At 40.2% G+C, this 18,931-nt stretch overlaps 3 protein-coding genes across 4 annotated transcripts; all 3 read right to left on the minus strand.

Annotated features, from left to right (window-relative positions):
* Window positions 1-2,080: 2,080 nt before the first annotated feature.
* On the minus strand, window positions 2,081-8,819 carry mtmr2 (myotubularin related protein 2). Its single transcript, XM_054755706.1, has 16 exons — window positions 8,584-8,819; window positions 7,399-7,501; window positions 7,285-7,308; window positions 7,120-7,183; window positions 6,953-7,047; window positions 6,768-6,872; window positions 5,366-5,470; window positions 5,166-5,249; window positions 4,456-4,605; window positions 4,188-4,376; window positions 3,902-4,087; window positions 3,620-3,826; window positions 3,446-3,538; window positions 3,252-3,365; window positions 3,011-3,187; window positions 2,081-2,948 (listed from the first exon to the last, which is right to left on the minus strand). The coding sequence occupies exons 1-16, from the start codon at window positions 8,661-8,663 to the stop codon at window positions 2,784-2,786; spliced, it is 1,941 nt and encodes a 646-aa protein (XP_054611681.1). The 5' UTR covers window positions 8,664-8,819; the 3' UTR covers window positions 2,081-2,783.
* Window positions 8,820-10,016: 1,197 nt separating this feature from the next.
* Window positions 10,017-12,326, minus strand: cwc15 (CWC15 spliceosome associated protein homolog). Of its 2 annotated transcripts, none has more exons than XM_054755708.1 (7): window positions 12,265-12,326; window positions 11,706-11,847; window positions 11,497-11,609; window positions 11,307-11,410; window positions 11,121-11,231; window positions 10,897-11,039; window positions 10,017-10,807 (listed from the first exon to the last, which is right to left on the minus strand). In XM_054755708.1, the coding sequence occupies exons 2-7, from the start codon at window positions 11,834-11,836 to the stop codon at window positions 10,678-10,680; spliced, it is 732 nt and encodes a 243-aa protein (XP_054611683.1). In that variant the 5' UTR covers window positions 11,837-11,847; window positions 12,265-12,326; the 3' UTR covers window positions 10,017-10,677. The 2 variants fall into 2 exon arrangements, with proteins under 2 accessions (XP_054611683.1, XP_054611684.1); XM_054755709.1 differs by lacking the exon at window positions 12,265-12,326 and adding an exon at window positions 12,117-12,138.
* A 29-nt stretch (window positions 12,327-12,355) lies between these two features.
* Window positions 12,356-16,412, minus strand: LOC129169344 (uncharacterized). Its single transcript, XM_054755707.1, has 2 exons — window positions 16,331-16,412; window positions 12,356-15,903 (listed from the first exon to the last, which is right to left on the minus strand). Exon 2 carries the CDS (start codon window positions 15,897-15,899, stop codon window positions 14,604-14,606), a length of 1,296 nt encoding a protein of 431 aa, XP_054611682.1. The 5' UTR covers window positions 15,900-15,903; window positions 16,331-16,412; the 3' UTR covers window positions 12,356-14,603.
* Window positions 16,413-18,931: the final 2,519 nt, after the last annotated feature.

Here is an 18,931-nt window from a genome sequence, read left to right on the forward strand (position 1 = left end):
TTACGTCAGTGGAAGACAGGAAAGACGAACTAGTCCTTCCGCGGGATTCACATTTTGAAAAATACCCACAGCCAATCACATCCAATGAATTTACTACAAACATCACTAACGCTCTTCATCTTTGCGCATTGTATCGCTCCCATTTAGCGCAGTAATTCACATTTGCTAAATACAAGCGCATTGTTTAATTCAGAACTCCAGCACTGACAACCACAACCTAATTATTTTTGCAAACGCAGACTTTTTTATGCACATCATGTTTAGATTAGTGTATCTAATGTTGTAGGCAGTGAGTGTAAAATAGAACCTGTTTATATCTAATAAATAAGAGTGAAATCCTATAGAAAAAAAGAAGGAACTGGATTGATACCATGTGTCAATAACACTTACAATGCACACTCTTGTATTATTCTGTAATAGTGGGGAATGAAAAATAGTGGCGATGAAAAAAATCTGACACTGAGCGTTCGCACTCTGTAGGAGAGTCCGTGCGGGCGTCCTTAAAAATGCATTGTTTTCATACGACATCGAGTGTTTTTTCATTCGTATACATGTTTGTTAGGTAGATTACTTAATCTTTAATTTCATGTCGGATTTATATTGAGTGTTGGACCGCATCAAGTCAATTCATGGTTGGAAAAATTAAGTACAACTTAAAGCCTTTCAAATTCATGGACCGGAGCTATGAAAGAGGATTAAATGATATATGGAAAATGAATTTACTTTAATTCTATCGGCAGACGAAATTTCATTCAAATTGAATTGGTCGTTTTTGTTTTGACCGGAAATACATGTCGCGTTTGCATTGTGGTTCGTGTGGGGCGAAAACGAATACACAGCGTGCTGCTGCACTGCAGTGTGAGGCATATACTTGTTCATGAAAAATAGCACACTCGACTTTCTTCCCTGGACTTTTTGATGATCAAAAACATGTAAACGGCTACTCTGTTGACTTTCAAAACAGATTTTCAAAGCCTAAGTTATATTTTGTAGTTCGGTTGTCCGTGGGTCGATAACAGCCTTTGTCTTGACTCAAATGTTAAAGCAACGGGGACCAAATGCACTATTCTCCGGTACAAAATCTGCTCCCACGTCTTTAATATTTGGGTAGAGAAGTTAACGAGGTATCAAATTCAAGTTAAAATCATGCTTTTTCATATAGAATTAATCACATACCATTTTTGCAACATTGCTAAACATTGTGAAACTCACCATGCCCAATCATAGTGTTTAAGCGTAAAAGATTGTGTGTCATTCACTTGAAATCTTCTTACCGGCAAAATGAACTAATTCAAATATGACAACACTGCTACAGAATGAACATCTTTAAATAATCATTTAATAGTCCTAGATTGCTCGTGCCTACAGTATAAATTCTGCAAACAAGTTGGATGTTAATGAAGTGCTTATAACATTGCAGTCAACGACAGACTAATCAAAAATATATTTAAAAAAATAAAAAATGCAAAACATATTAAATAAGTTACATTATACTGGGTGAGGGTGGAGGAAGCCATCAAGTCATGTCATGTTATGTTATATTAACCAATCCTGCAAGTCACACTATAAATGTCCATCCATTCATCTTCTATGCCGCTTATTGCGGGTATGCTGGAGCCTATCCCAGCTGACTTCAGGCGAGAGGCGGGGTACACCCTGGACTGGTTGCAGGGCACATATAGACAAACAACCATTCACTCTCACATTCATACGCAATTTAGAATAGCCAATTCACCTAACATGAATGTTTTTTTGGAATGTGGAATGTGGGAGAGAACCCACGCATGCACGGGGAGAACATGCAAACTCCACACAGAGATGCCCAACAGCGATTCGTGTGGCCAACATGCTAACCACTAGGCCACCGCGTGCTCACACTGTAAATGTCGGAGTTTTAATTTGGAGTGAAAAGTAAAGGCACTGCATTAAGGCAGCTAAATTCAGATTATCAGCTATTACTAAAACCACTAAGATCTTAACAGAATTATTTTATTTATTTATTTATTTAAAATACGTGGAGGCAAATCTAAGATACATATTAGATTATTTCTACTCACTTTTGAGCAAAAAAAAAAAAAAAAACAGTTGCTTGTTTTAATTATTTGGTACAAGGCACATATTATGTTCATTCAGATTTTTAAAAAATAGAGTTAGCCATATTAATACGTTGTGCTGACAGTTTTCTATATTTAAAACAAAAGCAGGGCAAACCAGGACTTTTTCCACACATAATTATGAGCAAGTTGCTCCATTCAAGAACAAATGACCTAGTGTGTGTTGTATGGGAACTCCATGTCTGAATTCCATGTCTGAACTATGAGATAATAAATAATGTTGACCAGAAAAGATGAACTAAAGAACTCTCAACCACTCAGCCACAGGAATGCCTTAAATTACACATTATGGACTCTGAAAAAACCCCCAATACATTTGGTCAAAATCTAAAGGAATGTTTGTGAAAACAAACCATCTAATTTCCATAACTGAACTCAAATAGAATTTAGCCAGTGTATGTATGTACAATAGCTTCAGCAGTTTTGCTTTTAAAAAATAGTGGAATAGCAGTGTTTTTATGTAGTACAATATCAATACTGATGAAAGGTCAGTCAAGATAATAAATCATTCTAAGTATTCTTACATGTCTTACACACACACATTGTTGGAAGCACACAGATTATTAGTCAAACTTTTAGCAGTTTTTTCACCCGCAGGCAGTTTGGTGCACAAGACTTTGCAAGTCCCTCTGAGGACTATATGCCAACCTCAAACAGGCAGACGTGTGGTCAAACAAAGGTCTGCACTGGGGTGATGGATCGTGTTGGGGAGCCCGCTCTGTCAGAGGAAGAGGATGCCGAACGATTGGTCACCTCTCGTTGGAGCTCATCCACTCTCTTTTGCAGCTCGGCACGCTTGGCCAGCAGTTCCTTGTAGCGCTGATGAACAGGTTCCTGGAATAAAGACAAGCACAGGTAATCTACAGAAGGCCTAGGGAATACAAGCCAGTGTTTACCTGAGGCCTCATGCGAGGGTTCCAACGTATGTAGTAGCCCACCCAGAGCTCCAGGTGGCGCAAGCTGACCACAGGGAACAGCACATGGTTGGAGAAGTTTACATACAAAGGATTGCTGAACTCCTCCAGCTGGCTGTTAATGTAAGACCACAAGGACACAGTCCTTTTTGGAATCTCCTGTAAAACAGACATTCATGTAGTTTTAGTTGATACTAAATAAAAAGACACTGAATAAACTTACTTCCTTCATCCTCTGCTGTTCGCTGTTACACAGGAATGTACCAAACAGGCAGCTGTACAGATGGTCCAAGATGGTCACCAGGAAGTATTCGTTAAACTCAAAAGCGGCAGGAAACTAATGAAAGTAGTCACGTTAGAAACACTGAAATATGGTTACATATACAGACATTTCTAACAAACAACTTATTTGCTCACCTGGCGAGTCAACTGCCAGACACAGTCAATGAATTGAATGAAAACAGGTGAGCGATCTGCATCTGTGTGGTTCTTATCGCCATGGCCAATACGCTGAAACACAGAAGATTTGGTGATGCAATGACTGATTTTAAAGTAAGGGTGCAAAAGTAGGCAAAAAAAGAGACACATTACCAGCTGGAAGCGGTGGCCAAAGCTCAGCCATTCTTTCTCGAGCAACACCTGGAAGCCGCGAATTGTGCGGTAGTAACTGTCCAGCATGAGCATGGCCAGTGAGGTGAGCTGTGCCGTTCTGTCCCAGCCGTCGCTGCAGTGCACCACCACAGACGTTTTGCCAGATTCTACCTTGTCTGCAATACGCAGTGCTCCTGCAAGGATCAACTACAAAGACACAACAGTGTCAACTCTACACTGTATGTCGCGTTTTTCATTGCTGTAGCATGTCAGCCGGCTCACCTTGATGTGCTCAAGCCAGTGGGTGGACTCCAGATTGGAAAGCCAGTGAGAATCCTCAATGTTGGGGTAAACGATATCCTTCAGCTTGCGGAGTGACTCTCTCATTACATGGATGTTGTGAATATCCAAGAACACCAACTCAGCATTTTGATAAGCATCCTCGCTTTCATATCCACCGCCTTTCATCTATGGAACAAAAATACTTGTTTAGTATGATCGTGGACCGTTAGTTGCAGCCTCCGTGTTTACAGTATTCATTTCCTCACAAAACAACTTGTTAGCAGACCTTGTTAGCAGCAGCATTGACACTTGGCCTAGCATCAAAAATAAAGAGTTTATGTGACTGGGCATTGGCATCCATAATTGCTTGCAGGTATTTTTCATCCTCCTTGCTACGCTTCCCGTTTACTCCAACCATGGGCTGACTGCAGCGTGTCACTGTTGCCTGACTCTCTGGATGAATCCATGACAGCACCTACATACACAGCAGAGGGAAACATGGGTGCACGGTGTCTCAAGAACAGCTGAACCAAGAATGATGAACATTTACTTACAGGTATCCTACCCTTTGCCCGGAAGGCAGCTACCCGCTTCAGCTCCTCATCGGGGATGTTGACAGGGACTGCCAGAGTTGATGGGTAGGTGTCACACAGCTCGTAGTGGTCGTTCACTTTTGTAACCCTCCAGCTTTCATTGGGAATGCCCTACCACACACACAAGTAGCTAACAATATAAGTTGAAGAAGTCAGTGTTTCCCAATTTTTGTTATATTATTACAGTTATCCCTTGTTTATTGCAGTTAATTGGTTTCAGACCGGACCGTGATGACTGAATAATAAAAAAAAACAACAACAACAATAATATAGATTATTGAATGCTAATGATGAACAAAGATACAGTATTTGTAGTAAATAAATATTATTCTGACCAATTAAGTCAAATTGGAAAATTTCCCACAGCACACCTGATGATCTTCTCAACACACTAATGTGCCGCGGCACAGTGGTTGGGAATCACTGCTCTAAGGGACCTTTTAGCTAAACAGTGTGAATCACATCAGTTTGGACTGGTACACAAGAGTGGACGTACGACAGTCTGTTGATTGGTCAACAGAAAATCTGACAATTGTGTTCCTCATGTAATAAACCCACACATGCCAAGAAGAAAGCACCATACGTGGTTGTTGAATGAATCGGATGGTGGTAGGATGAATGAACTGTACTGCCTGCTAGAGACACGTCCAAAAGTGGTCACAATTAAATACCTGTCTTTTGTATTCAGAGACTGCGTCATACACCTTCCATCCATTCTCAGGAAACACTTGTCCATACTTAAAGGCAAATATTTGCTGTGGGGAGTGGGAGGGAAATGAATCAGTTGGTGGGTGGTGACAAGCAACAAGATCCATAATGGCTGATATATGCAAAAAATATACATGTATAATATACTGTACATATCACTTACCAGCCCATTGGAGACAGGAAATGCAAATTTCATCAACACTTCAAAAATCGACTTCCTGAGCGTGTCATCCATTTGTTTGTGAGCAAATCGCAGATTGCGCATATCCTACGGAGAGGCAGAGCAAGCAGGTCACGGCCATGCACAGGACTCAACAGCAGGCTCTGAACACGAGCCTCGTGGCAGGTTCATATCTATTACCCAGCATGTTTTTACACTGGACAGGAAACTTGTGTGCATGCTCACTCTGCAAGATTTCTTGTCACGTTTTGAAAAAGCAATAAATATACTCTGTACAATCCTGGTATTCAGGCGCCATCTAATCATCCAGGGCTGTACTTCCCAACCAAAATATTTGGTACACCTGCAAAATCTAATAAGATCCAACACACGAGTTGTAGTTGGTTGTAGTGTCATTTATATTCAGATGACATCATATGTCAACTTTTCTTTGGCTAGCAAACATCTCAACAAGAGATGTTGGATATTGGCTTTCTTACCAATATCCCATATACCGATATTGTCCTTCGTTTCGATACAGGTACAGGCAGCAGCTCTTCCATCCATCCATCCATCCATCCATCCATCCATCCATCCATCCCCTATGCCGCTTTTCCTCACCAGGGTCGCACGGGCAGCAGCTCTTCCCTCAAACTAATATCAGGTCACATCTTGTGTAATTAATGAACACGTTATGCTTCTTCTACTGTGATGCCACTGGATGCATTTAACAAAAAAAAAACACTGTGCAAAATAAGAGAAATACTACAATATACAATGTAAATTATAGAAAAAGTGTCAATTATTTTCAACATTCTGTCTCAACAAAATAATCGTTTAAAAAATCATGACCAATTGTCAACTAAACATGTCCTCCTACTATGGACAAGTAAGACAGGTTAGTCTTAATAACTTCACAAGTAATAATCCAATGAAATAATGCTGGCAATGATTCAATTTGGAGAGCTGCACATTTCTATGTGGCGCAAACATCCACACAAGAATAAATGATAAAACTCTGAACTAACACAGTCAGGGAAATTATAAAACTGGGCCCATTCAGCACATCACCGCTAGTTGCTTATTATTTTGTTGGATGAAAGCAGCATGAACAGAACATATTACATTAGAAGTATTAAACAAAAATGCATGAATCCTCCAATTGCATAACAAGCGCTTTCATTGCAAATGAAATATTTACAATCCAAAGGTGAAATTATTTAATAACATGGAAATAATTCCAGACCACAAACTTACTGAACGAGCAAGCTTGTTGCTCTATGGAGCATGCCCCTATCATTATCGCCACAAAAACCGACACTGTTATGAACTGACATCTCATTTTTATACCAATACCAGCCGATATCAGACATCCCTAATCTCAAAGCATCATGTTCCGACTCACCTTGCAGACGAGGCCATAGGATACGTCACCGCGGCTGGATGCGCTGCCAATCTTCTCCACACGACTCACAACGCCAAGGGGCAAATCCAACACAAAAGAGGGATCCTGTACATTGACTGCACGTTAACATTAAAAAAATGATATGTACTCAAAGTGGATTTTCAAACTGAATTCAAAAGCTGTACCCTGTCCATGCACTTGAAAAACAGCCTGTAGTTGGTAACTGTGACAGTTCCGCGTAGCGCTCCAGTGAAAGGACAGAAATAGGTGACGTCTTGAGCTGCGACATCAAATTCAACGACTTGAAGACACACCTGACAAGTCCAACATGAGTTTGCAACTGAACACATACCCATATCTTGCACAGTCTCATTTGGAAGTAAGAGTGGCTCCTCTTTATCAGAATCTCGAAGAACCTATAAGAGGAACGATGAAAATCAGTGGTGAAGAACTAGAAAAAGCCTCCCAAGACATTTGTTTACGTAACACAAGCATTATTTAGGGCCTCTATAAATACCTTTGTATGAATTTTGGGCTTGACCTAAAAACAGAAAAGAGTTGCATGTCAGTCACGAGTTCATTTATCAGTTCATGAGGACATGGGATTAACTACATACTCCTCTTTACTAACCCTGATCTCTGGGGAGAACTCTGCAGTGGTGGCCATAGAGTCAGACGACATGGCAGAGGGGGGTTTAACCTGTGCCGAGCGGTCAGAGCGAGAAGTGGAAGAGCTGTTGAGAAATAATATATACACAAAGGGAAAATACTTTAAGGTTATTTGTCCATCTATCCATCCATTTTATATCATTTTCTTGTTCTCGTTAGATTCACGGGTGAGCTGGAGTCTCTATCCCTGCTGACTTTGGGCGACAGGTGGGGTACAACTTGGATTGGTCGCCAGCCAATCACAGGACACATGTACGCCAATGGACAATGTAGAGTCCCCACATACATGTTTTTGGGATGTGGGAGATAACTCTGAACACCAAACTTTAGCAGCTGTTTACAAAACAAGTGCCGCACGGCATGCTGAGATATATTTATATATAGAGAGAGAGACAGAGAGGTATAAATAGATATGGTTTTTTTTTTTAATATTTAAAACCCTTCTTGTGGAATACTCCATGCCGCCCGGCCTCACCCAAACTACCTCCAGCAACCCCCGTGTTGAGTTTCAAGACCCCTGCACTAGACCAAAGACTTACTTGTCACCCTGTTTCACCTCGATTCCATTTCTGAACCAAAAAAGTCACTTTATATCAAATACCAGTTTTCGGCTGTCACGGCAATTTGAATTGCTTTGAAAGTTATTTTGGCTGTAAGGCAAAAAATATATCTGGTTCAATTTTCACAATACTTTTGGATCTTTCTATGTTATGATAGACCATTTATTTGAAAACACGAAAGGAAAATAATTCAAACAAATGCTGTTTTGGGTAGATTTGTGCTCAAAAGAGGGACAGACACCCAAACATAACGGTTATGCCGTTATGTCTGTTGACAAAAATATGTTTACAATTCACATTAGTTAGGGCATCAGTGAGAGAGAAAAGCACCGGTGGGACATCGACCAGTGCCTATTTTGGACTATTTTCTCTTTAAAAATGATCATATAAACATAGTCACAGCTTCCCCATTTTAGCGAACGGAAGCTGTCAAATAGTGGCCACTTCTCGTACTTGTGGTTTAGTTAATTACTTCTTAAGACCTTTAGAGTTACTTTGATAGTAAGTGCTACCTGAAGCTTCATGAAATTGAATGTTTAAATAACAATTTCTTAATTTCAAAACTTTTAGCTAGCTTAAAAAGCTACCTGGACAATGAATCAACACTCGGCTGTCGCGAAGAAGACTGCTTCGAGCCCAAACTGTCGATGCTCCCTGACTTCTCCATGTTATTCTGCTCAAACTCCTCTTTGGTTGACACTACAAAACCCAAGTGTGCAATAGAGAGCAGTAAACGTGTTTAATCCCCCCCTAAGAGTATCGTAAATCCCCAGCAACAAAGGGAAGCCGCCATCTTTCCTCGGCAGCTTCACATTAGCTTGTTTACAGGAATGTCAGACAGCGCCCTCTGTCGGTTAAGGGGCCACACGCAGCCTCTTACGATTCCACAAAAACATTTCAAATCACAATATCCCTTCTGATGTCTGTTATTGTACATTTCCTCATTGGGTACAACAATTATTACAGTTCACACATTTGGCTTACTTCATCTGCATTGGGGTCACTTCAAAGATCTCGATGTACTTGTACTTGAATAACTATGCAAATACGTATAATCGAATCTTTCAGCCATATCAGAAATTACTAGGGAATTTCATAACGAAGGAAAAACAGGCATAATACAACGACTTATAAAGGCCCTTCGTTTATTGTTTCACAAGTTTTATTGAAGGGATGCCACTCACATTTAACATGGGCCTGCAAAGTAAAGCATGCCAGCCTATTCTGTTATTCCGCATACTTATATCTTGTTTTAACTTATTCTTTGTTTTTTTTCATATATATATAAAGTATATGCAAGACGTCTTGCTATGCAGTTAACCTATTTTTACACTTATGTGACAAGAATATGTGTCCCCTTTTGCCTTTGTTTTTCTGACATTCCTTCAGGTATTTCTTTGGCTTTTTTGAAATCATACCTATTATATCTTGCTTTAACTTATTCTTTGGCTTTTGGATATGACGGTGTACGCAGAACTTCTTCTTACACTTCTGTGACAAGTGTACCCTATGTCAAGTATTTTGCTGTTTTTAATTTTTTTCTTCTTTTCTTTGGCTTTTTCAACATCACATACGCGAGACACCTCGCAACGCAGTTATTTGTGTATCACAGTGGTTAACTTCTTTTTACACTTGCATGACAGGTAAGAATGTTTCTCCATTTTTGCATTTGTCAAGTGTTTTACTGTTTTTGACATTTCTCAGACTTTTTTTTTGCCACCATTGTATACGCAAGTTGTGTTGTTACGCAGTTGACGTGTTTTTTTTACTCTTGTGTGACAAGAATGTTTGTCTCTCCTGCCTTTGTCAAGTGTTTTACTGTTAGTTTGTTTTGCTTTTTCTTCGGCTTTTGACGCCTCGCGACACAGGTATTTTGCGGTGGTTAACTTCTTTTCACACTTGTGTGACAAGAATGTTCGTCCCCTTTGGCTATGTTAAGTGTTTCACTGTTTTAAACATTTGTTTTGGTTTTGTGTACAAGTTATTGTTTTCAGAAATATAAATGTATTTGAATACAGAACGCATTTTAATGACATATTTTTATTGGGACAGAAGACAATCCGGATGGAAACCCATTTCCGCCACAAAGAAAAAAAACCATCCCAATAGTAAGTCACAATTATGCGATTAAAAGTCACAATTATAAGATAAGAAAGTCATAATTATGAGATAAAGTGATTTGATTTGATAAAGTCGAAATTATGTGATAGCGTCATAATTATGAGATAAAAAGTCCAAATGATGAGATACCTTACAAACTACGCATGTTCTGGCTTCTTCACTAGAGCCTAAATCATATGGTACTCGGTTTGTATTTCATAATTCAGACTTTTTATCTCATAATTATGACTTATTTCATACTTTCGACTTTGTAGATAGTTATTAGGACTTTTTATCTCGTAACTTTGACTTTTTATCTAATAATTATGACTTTCCTATCTCATAAGTAGGAATTTTTAATCTCATATTTGTAAATCATAACTATGACTTTATCTCATACTTTTGACTTTTTACTCTTTTTAACAATTAGAAGTTTTTATCTCATAATTTCGACTTTTTATCTCATAATTATAACTTACAGCTGGGATATTTTTTTTCTTTCGGTGGCAGAAACTGGCTTACATAAGACAGTAAAGAAAAAACAAACAAAAAAAACAAACAAATGAATACACTATAGTTGTTCATTTAACATACTTTTCCATAAATTTCTTGTGGAACTCAGAGCGGAGAGTGTCATTGATGAAGCGTTTCTCCTTTCTTGCTTTGTCCACGCCTTTAGCGCAGTTCTTGAACACAACATCATCATCCCACCTAGAGAGATGATACAGCCATCGGTTGGTGAAGATAAGCACTAAGTGTTGAAGACAAACTCATTGTCATTGGTATATATTGTACATTACCTCCTTTTGACCTTAAATGTAGTCGGGTTCTGAGCAATTTGTTGTTGCTGCTGCTGCTGCTGTCCTGCTAAATTAATCAACGGATTGCCACTCAAAATATTCTCCATGCGGATCCTCTCCTCCTCTGCCTTTTGCTCCCGCTCCTAAGATGGATAATAGAACACATATAGTAAGGTAATATAAGCAGCAATCATGTTTTTTCTATCGTATATATATTTTTTTACTCTGCGTTCTTGCTCTTCAGCCCGCTCCTTTTTAATCTTCTCCAGCTCCGCCAGAAGAGCTGCAGTGTCATCATCATCGCTATCTTCCTCAGAGTCGTCGTCCTCATCGTCCTATTCATAAACGGGCGTCGTTACTGAGGCAGCTTTTCCCAAATGCATCAACAGTCTTGAAGGACAAGTATGTACTTCAGTAAGAGGATCATCTGCATCAAGATTGGCTGCTGGGATCTGATCCAGTCTGGGCCTCTTGGAGGAGGAGGATGAAGAGGATGAAGATGACGTGGTGTGCTCTGGTTTGTTAAAGAGACAAATGCAGAGCTAGTAACACAATTACAACAAAAGATTAGTATGAACAGAGATCCTCTCAAAGACCAACCTCTAGGTCCCCTCTCTCTGGTCTTCTCTCGTGCAGCCACATGCTCCCTTTCCTCCAGCTCCCTGCGGAAGTCACGGGTACGTACCTCCTCAGGAGCATCCTGGGTAGGCTGCCTGGGAGAGAAAAAAAAAACATATATCAGAATATTTGCACGTGTAGCTGACAACATTAAAAACACAAATCAAGCTTCAGTTCATTGAAGTACTGACCTGTACTTGATCTTTGTGTGACCTGGAAGATCTCGACTTGAATACTGCTTGGACAGTGCACTCAAATCGCCTTCCCCCTTTCCCCTGCCTCCTCTGGCTGGTTCAAACGTCGGTCTTGCAGCTGTAGTCATCGTGGATGGCTCTACGGTGTCATAGGCATAATAGAATAGGATAGGATAGGATAGAATAGAATAGGATAACACAAACGAATATAATAACTACCTCTAACAATGAATACAATGGCAATGAGTCAACAGTGTGAGAACAGTCCACCGCACACATATCCCTTAATAACAAGGCGCAGAAAAGCTTTGTATATTAATAGCAAGCCACTTTGCTCAATTATTCGATCTTTTCTGGGAGCCATGAGACGTTTGCTAGCTAGTGATGCTAACAAGCGAACAGCCATACCAGGTTGAAGAACCCTGTTTCTGAGTAAAGAAAATGTATAATCTCTTCTCCATCATAGAATAAGCATTTCCAAACGGCTTAATAAAACTGACCCTCGACCCGAAACGCTTGAAACCATGAGGATAAACATAAAAGTGGCAACACTTACGGCGCTCCGGCTGCTAAGCAGAAAGGATGAACTTCCGTAATTAATGTGTCACTTCCTGTGAACGAAGACGAAGGAGGATGCATTCAAAGACACTCGGTCGACAAATATTCTTTCCTCAAAACAAGAATTCTACGTAAATTATGTAGCGGTTGTTCCACTACATTTTATACATCTGTGATTATTATTGATAATGCACTTTGTCAAGAGCGTTGAATTTAGAGAATGTGAGAAGCACAATTACTCTAACACATCACCAGTAGGGTAAAAGTAACCTGTCTAAGACTAGTTACACAGTCTTGATTGCTTTAATTTCCGCAGTATGATGAATCTGAGCAAAGTAATTGGTGCCGGCACATCTCCGGAGAGATTCATCAAACAAGATTAAAAACTGAGGGTGGATTAAAATGTTAACAGGAGCGCAAAGTGAAGACAGGCAAGATGCTGAGTGTGAAAGTGTAAACAGTAAATGTGACGTCAACATAGTCCTGAGATACATGGAATTATTTTTCATCGGAAAAGTGCGTATTTGTGGAGTTGGCACTTTTAACCTTGCTTGACCCCAAAAATGAAATAATGAGCGGGAGAAGAAATGGTTGGTTTCATGCTTTAGTGCAAGCATTCACAGATTTTGAGTACATGTCATCGCATCTCATCATCGTCTGAGAATTTCCGCAGCATGTCGAAAGGTAAAAGTTTACGGCACATGCGCTCCACCATCTAATCTGACGAGCTAATCTAATCTCATTTTTGATGTAATAACTAGTTTTGTTAACTGTGAACGTGTACAATTCATTTAGACTGAGTCCACATAATAATAACTAAACCATTACAGTTGAGATACCCACAAAAAGGCTATTAATTTAATTCTGATATCTGAGAACGTTTAGGGACTAAAGGGACTCTACGTGGTCAATGTTGTCGGTTAATTCAACAACTCTGTGTTGATAAAATGCTAATATGAAGAGCAGTCAGTAAGTCTTCCTGTGTCAGAAAATAAATAAATGACGTAACAGCTTCTGTGACAAATTGCCATCTGGGACATATTTGAGCAGTGCAAATAGCAGCTCTGATCATGCGCTGTTAATTTTTATGTTTGTAAACTATACAAAAATCACCTGATGGAAACATTTATGCTGCAAAATCATTTTTATCTTATAAACAGGAAACATTACAACTTTCCTGAATGGGTCATTTTAAGAATTTCATACACCGCATCGAGTGACAAAGGTCTACAGTACACATGAAGGCAATTTATTAAGGTTAAAAAAAAGGTTTATCATGTGAGTTGGTGCAATAACAAAAGAGATATGGTTTGAAACCACACCACTCGCATGCTGAGTGGGAAGGAATAACGCCACCCTCCTCATTGTGCCACTTCCTGTACAAATTTAGTGTCTTCCCAAATATACTATAATGGACAAAGATGTTGAGATGATACTGTTAATCAATTAAGGGACTGTGTACCCCATAAATGAAGACATTTTGGACAATTTTCTGCTGTTCTTTTTGAGAATAGTGCCCCAGCGTATAAAGCAAGGTCCATAAAAATGTGGTTGGATAAGTTTTTTGTGTGGAAAAACTCGCCCATCAAACAGATTGGGATGAACTACAATGGACACGGCGAGCCAGCAGGCCCTCTGACCCCACAAATGTTCTTCTGGATGAACAGACAAAAATCCCATACACACGATAGACACAGTTACAGGTGGAAGGGGGACACTAACTGATATTTTCTTTCTATTTCCACTTCCTGTAAGTGTAGTGGCCAGGTGTGCCAGTACTATAGTCCATGCTGGCTATCATATGTCCACTTACAGTTGTTCCATCTGTAGTTTCTTTCAAAGAAGTAGGAACCTAGAATGATTTCTGTGAAAATATGTTGTATATCTCCAAGAAAATCAATCAGAATTTAACACAATAAATGACCTTGGCTATTTTATGGGGCCACATGGTGTTGGCAACACAGTCAGGAGATCTGGAAGATCTCGGTTTGAATCTCCGTTGGGCATCTTTGCGTGGAATCAAAAAACATGCATTTTAGTTTAATTGGAGACTCTAAATTGTCTATAGGTATGAATGTGAGTGTGAATGGTTGTTTGTTCACATGCGCCCTGTGATTGTGATTGGACAGTCCAGGGTGTACCCCGCCTCTCGCCCTAAATCAGCTGGGAGAAGCTCCAGCATACTCCCGTGACAGTAGTGAGAATAAGCGTCATAGAAGATGGGTGGGTTATTTTATGGGGCTTTCCCTTGTCTTGTTGCATAGCATTCACACATAAGATATAAAAATCTTGATATTAAGCAAAAATGGGGCTTGGGGGTGGGGGACTGTGACATAGTCAGGCAGAAGGACCAGGTGCATTGAAACCCCCTACAACATGCTGAGCTGGCATGGACAATGCTGCTCCATCTGTAGGGTCCACGCTGTGTTGTGACATTAAATGGACCTCGTTGGCCACAAAGTGGCTTAGGGGGTAGATGCCACATTTCCTAAAACTTTCCTTGACTATCCTGACCCCCTCATCCTCTTTAGCCACCTGATACGCCCCCTTGAACACACCAGAGAAGTCCTTCTTGCTGACCGCAAAGAGAGTGGCATCAGTGGTGGTCGCGTCACCTAAGAGGGTTGAAAAGCGCTTTCTGACGAGCGGACACAGGCCCGCATCCAAGGGCTGCAGGTTGGGAGAGCAATGAGGCGGCAGGCACAGAAGGACGACATCCTCCTTACGAGCGGCCTCCACTACCTCCAGGTTGACGGGTGACTTGTGTCCCTGGAAAACGAGCAGCAGTGGACGCTCCTTGGGTGCATACACAAGGAAGTGTCGGAGGAACCACTTCTTGAAAAGCTCAGAGGTGACGCATCCCGAGTCTGACCATCCATAGAGGGCGTCTGGTGGTCCTTGTGTCTTGTAGCAAACCCCTCCTGGGTATGCTTTGGAGAAGACAATAAACGGGGGAATGTCCTTCCCGACGGCGTTAAAGCAAGCGAGGACAGAGATGTAGTCCCTGGTCGCTGGGGCTAACTTGCAACCAAGACTGTTAGCTTTGGGGAGAATCACCCTCTTCCGAGCCAGCTGAAAATCCATCTCGCTGCAGGTCCAGATCTGGTGAGGCTTGTCTCCCAATGCGTGAGCTTCGACAACAGTGCTCAGGAGGTGGAAAAACTGATCCACCTCTTCTTTTCGAACATGAACTGTCCTCCCACGGACAACATTATCAGCAGGTTGAATGCTAATATTCTTTTCTTGGCGTTTTCTAAAGTTCAGCCACCATGTTTGACCCAGTTTAGAAAAGGCGACCCTCCTGTGTTGACGCTTGTAAATGGAAGATGCAAATGACACTAGCTGCTGCTTAGTAAGCGGGAATCCATGCTTGGACATGTATAAAGAGAACTCCACCAACAGTTCCTCATCAGAGGATGTTATGAGCTGAGCAGGCCCACTGCGGCTCCCCGGTGTCACCCGTCCACTGACCCGGTCACCAAGTGATGATTTTGGGACTCCAAACTGCTTTGCAGCCTGTCTTACAGTGCATCTCCCCGACTTCACCTCAATCAGTGCACGTTCCATAGCCTCCTCTGTCCATTTCTTTTTCTTCTTCCTTCCAACTTTGTCAAGATGATTTCTTGACGGCATTTTTCTAGGATAGAGTACAAAACACACGTCACACAACAAGCTCGTGTCTTTATTACTACTGCTTGGTTAATATGTGATTGATAACTAACACTCGATCTCTGACTTGATATTTACACCCAAGTAAGATGGCAAAACATGTCACCTTTTACAGAGTACTTCCCTTAACTCATATATGCAACTAACGGTCCATTTACAACAAACTTGATTTCATGAGAAACTGTAACAACAAACTATAGCAAAGGACTTACTAAAGTTTTGCAGTCAGTAAATTGTCAACACAGAACTGTGAAGCTCACATTAGCTGTACCGCCATTGTTGTTGCGTGTAAACTGCAACTACGCTACCCACAATGTAACGCACACTAAACACACTAAAACAAAAACAACTATTCGTGTTGCTTAGTAAGCCCGAATGCTATTTCATTAACCAACCATATTTTAGATGAGTGAGCGTACTGCAAGTAATACTGTTTGTTCCGCAAGTGTCGCTTCTAACCCGGAAATTAATCACGTACCTTTCAAAATAAAACCTACACATTTCCGGTTACAAAATAAATCGATAGATTAATAGGCACAATTCATTGTGTGGTGCATTCACATCCTCAAGAACCTTTGTGGCTGACATTCAAGGATTTATTTGTCAGCCTTCATCTTCAGTTGCCTTATATTTAAAAAAAATGCAGGTTAGATGAAGCGCTACTTTAACTGTAGTTAAAAAATAACAACCCCATTCAAAAAACTCCAAATCCAAATTTATACATAGTTGTTTTCCGTCAAAGTTAGACCGTGACTTTCACAGATCAAATCAATTTTATTCTAGTGATCTAAATAATCAGACAAATTGTGTGGTAATTATTACACAAAAGACCACATACTGAGACCACAAAGTTAGCATAACATGACTTTAAGATGCTGAGTTTCTGAAAGTCATGAATGTTTTTTTTTTGTTGTTGCTGAAAATAAAGAAAGCATTTGTGTTATTACATGCCACCCACAGAAAAACATCTTGAAAATGCAGTGTCAGAAGAAAGAGTGTAACCAGCTGAACCACTGTGATGACACCACAACGGAAAATAAGGATGAATGTGGTGACCACTGTTTTATGAAATACTGTGAGGATGCCTCAAATGCCTCTACAGTCGCTCATTCTCAAGTCATTCAGAGAGGCGAGACAAAGGAAAACCCAGAGGCACCATCTCATTTGAAGGAAGCTGAGCAACCAGTTTCTCTCTTTGCTTCCGATAACAACAAAGAAACTGCATTCGACAGCATAAAAATCATATTTAGAAAACAGCGAGGGAACTGCAGTGATCTCCGCAGAGGGAGAGCAACCAGTTGCCCACACAACTTTGGAGACGAGTGATGTCAGTGCACCAACTGAGCAGCATGGTGTGGCTTGCAGGGATGGTGCAGAAATTGTGCGGTACATCCAATAAAGTCCATCGTCAGGGAGACGACTCCAAGCCAAGACGATATACATGTGTAAGTTAGCTGAAATGGTACTTTGCAAAAGTCACCACTGGCTTAGTTAGAACGGTTACTAGGATAGATACGGTTAGCTTGAAGACAAAACATCACATTTGGATGAGAATCTGGATAAAGGTGCAGTTACGGGACGTTATTTTCATCAGTGAAACCCCATATCATAGTGACAGTGTCTACAAACAAATAGTACAACAAATATGGCATTTTACATGTGTTTTTTTTTTTTTATAGCTACACCATTTCTAAACAACACATCTAATGGGCGGATGGTCTAAGACGTATGCATAATATAATCAGTATGTGACAGCTGTATATGTTGTCCGTCATGAAGGAAACAACTCTTAGAGCTGGCTTTTCGAAGCGAACGAGCCGCTGTTGTTTCTGTTAAAGCTGCAGGTAATTGATCAAAATGTGCCGTACGTGTTGACACTAAGCAGAAGGAGGGGGCGCAAGCCAAAAAGGTGAGGAAAAGGCACTTTGTGTTTCTGAATGCCAGTCTTTGCCAAATTCTAGCCAGGAGCGCCGTAAACGGGGGAAATTCCAAGGACCCTAAAAAATTGGTACAAATTGAAATATGAATCTGCTAACTGGGTTTAGACATTTTTTCCCAAATTTAGTAATAAAACCATCAAAAGCAATATATTTTGCTTGTTTTTGACCAAAAAGTAAGCATCCATATTATATAAATGTAGTCTTCCACACTGGTCACTAGGTGTCAGTAATGTTACATTATACTACATTGAAGAGACAATAGCCACCACAGGAAGTACTGGTAGTAAAAAAAGAAACAAGGAATTATCCTCTACCATGTGTGAGTCTATTTTATGTCTTATTTTCTCTCATTATGTCTACTATATTGGGTAATATGAGTGTAAAGATGACTATGGGGTGTTATTTCATGTCTAGAGGGCTCTGATAATGTTAAAAAACGTATTTAGAAGGTCATAAGCAGGTTTTCAATGCCATAAGTATGAAAATATTGCATTTATGAAGAAGGGCTTCTTTCAATTCACTTATTATAGCACATGTGTCATGATGTTTTTTTTTTTTAATTCTCTATCAATAGAACAAATGTGTGCCAAATCTGCCTCATTTCAAAGACAAAAAACTCACAGACACACAGATCCTGCAAAATACTATAATAATCATAGATGATTGGACAATGAGATGCCTTTGCTATTTATGCAGAGTCCAGCTGTGACTTTTTAAAATTGAAAATCAATACCACCATGGCATTCACTAGCGCTTCAGATCTCTGCCAAAGCCGAATATTCTTAATTTGGATCAGCACCAAATTACACACGCACCTTCATGCTGCGGATACCCGCTTGTGAATTATTCACTGATAAATGAAGACAAATGCAGGAACCTAATCACGCATTGTGAAAAAAGCTGAATACAATTCCTGGATCCATACTTACATTCAGAAGCACACCAAAAAGAAAAGTGTTTGTTTGGCTCCATGCCCCAATCTTCCAAAAAGTAATTCACCTAGTAGTTTATGCAAAATAAACAGCCTTCCTGGCTCAGATCTATTGAAGTCATCAC

Source organism: Dunckerocampus dactyliophorus, chromosome 16 (genome assembly GCF_027744805.1).
Source record: "Dunckerocampus dactyliophorus isolate RoL2022-P2 chromosome 16, RoL_Ddac_1.1, whole genome shotgun sequence".
Taxonomy (NCBI): Eukaryota; Metazoa; Chordata; class Actinopteri; order Syngnathiformes; family Syngnathidae; genus Dunckerocampus; species Dunckerocampus dactyliophorus.

Excerpts from the sequence above, each read along its gene's own strand:
- mtmr2 (XM_054755706.1), bottom strand. The coding sequence starts at position 8,663 with ATGGAGAAGTCAGGGAGCATCGACAGTTTGGGCTCGAAGCAGTCTTCT. Across the intron at positions 7,184-7,284 it reads AGCCCAAAATTCATACAAAG|GTTCTTCGAGATTCTGATAA; the intron begins GTATTTATAGAG and ends TTCCTCTTATAG. Across the intron at positions 4,088-4,187 it reads TCAATGCTGCTGCTAACAAG|ATGAAAGGCGGTGGATATGA; the intron begins GTCTGCTAACAA and ends TTTGTTCCATAG.
- cwc15 (XM_054755708.1), bottom strand. The coding sequence starts at position 11,836 with ATGACTACAGCTGCAAGACCGACGTTTGAACCAGCCAGAGGAGGCAGG. Across the intron at positions 11,411-11,496 it reads CAGAGAGAGGGGACCTAGAG|AGCACACCACGTCATCTTCA; the intron begins GTTGGTCTTTGA and ends TTAACAAACCAG. Across the intron at positions 11,232-11,306 it reads CAGATGATCCTCTTACTGAA|GACGATGAGGACGACGACTC; the intron begins GTACATACTTGT and ends GTTTATGAATAG.
- LOC129169344 (XM_054755707.1), bottom strand. The coding sequence starts at position 15,899 with ATGCCGTCAAGAAATCATCTTGACAAAGTTGGAAGGAAGAAGAAAAAG.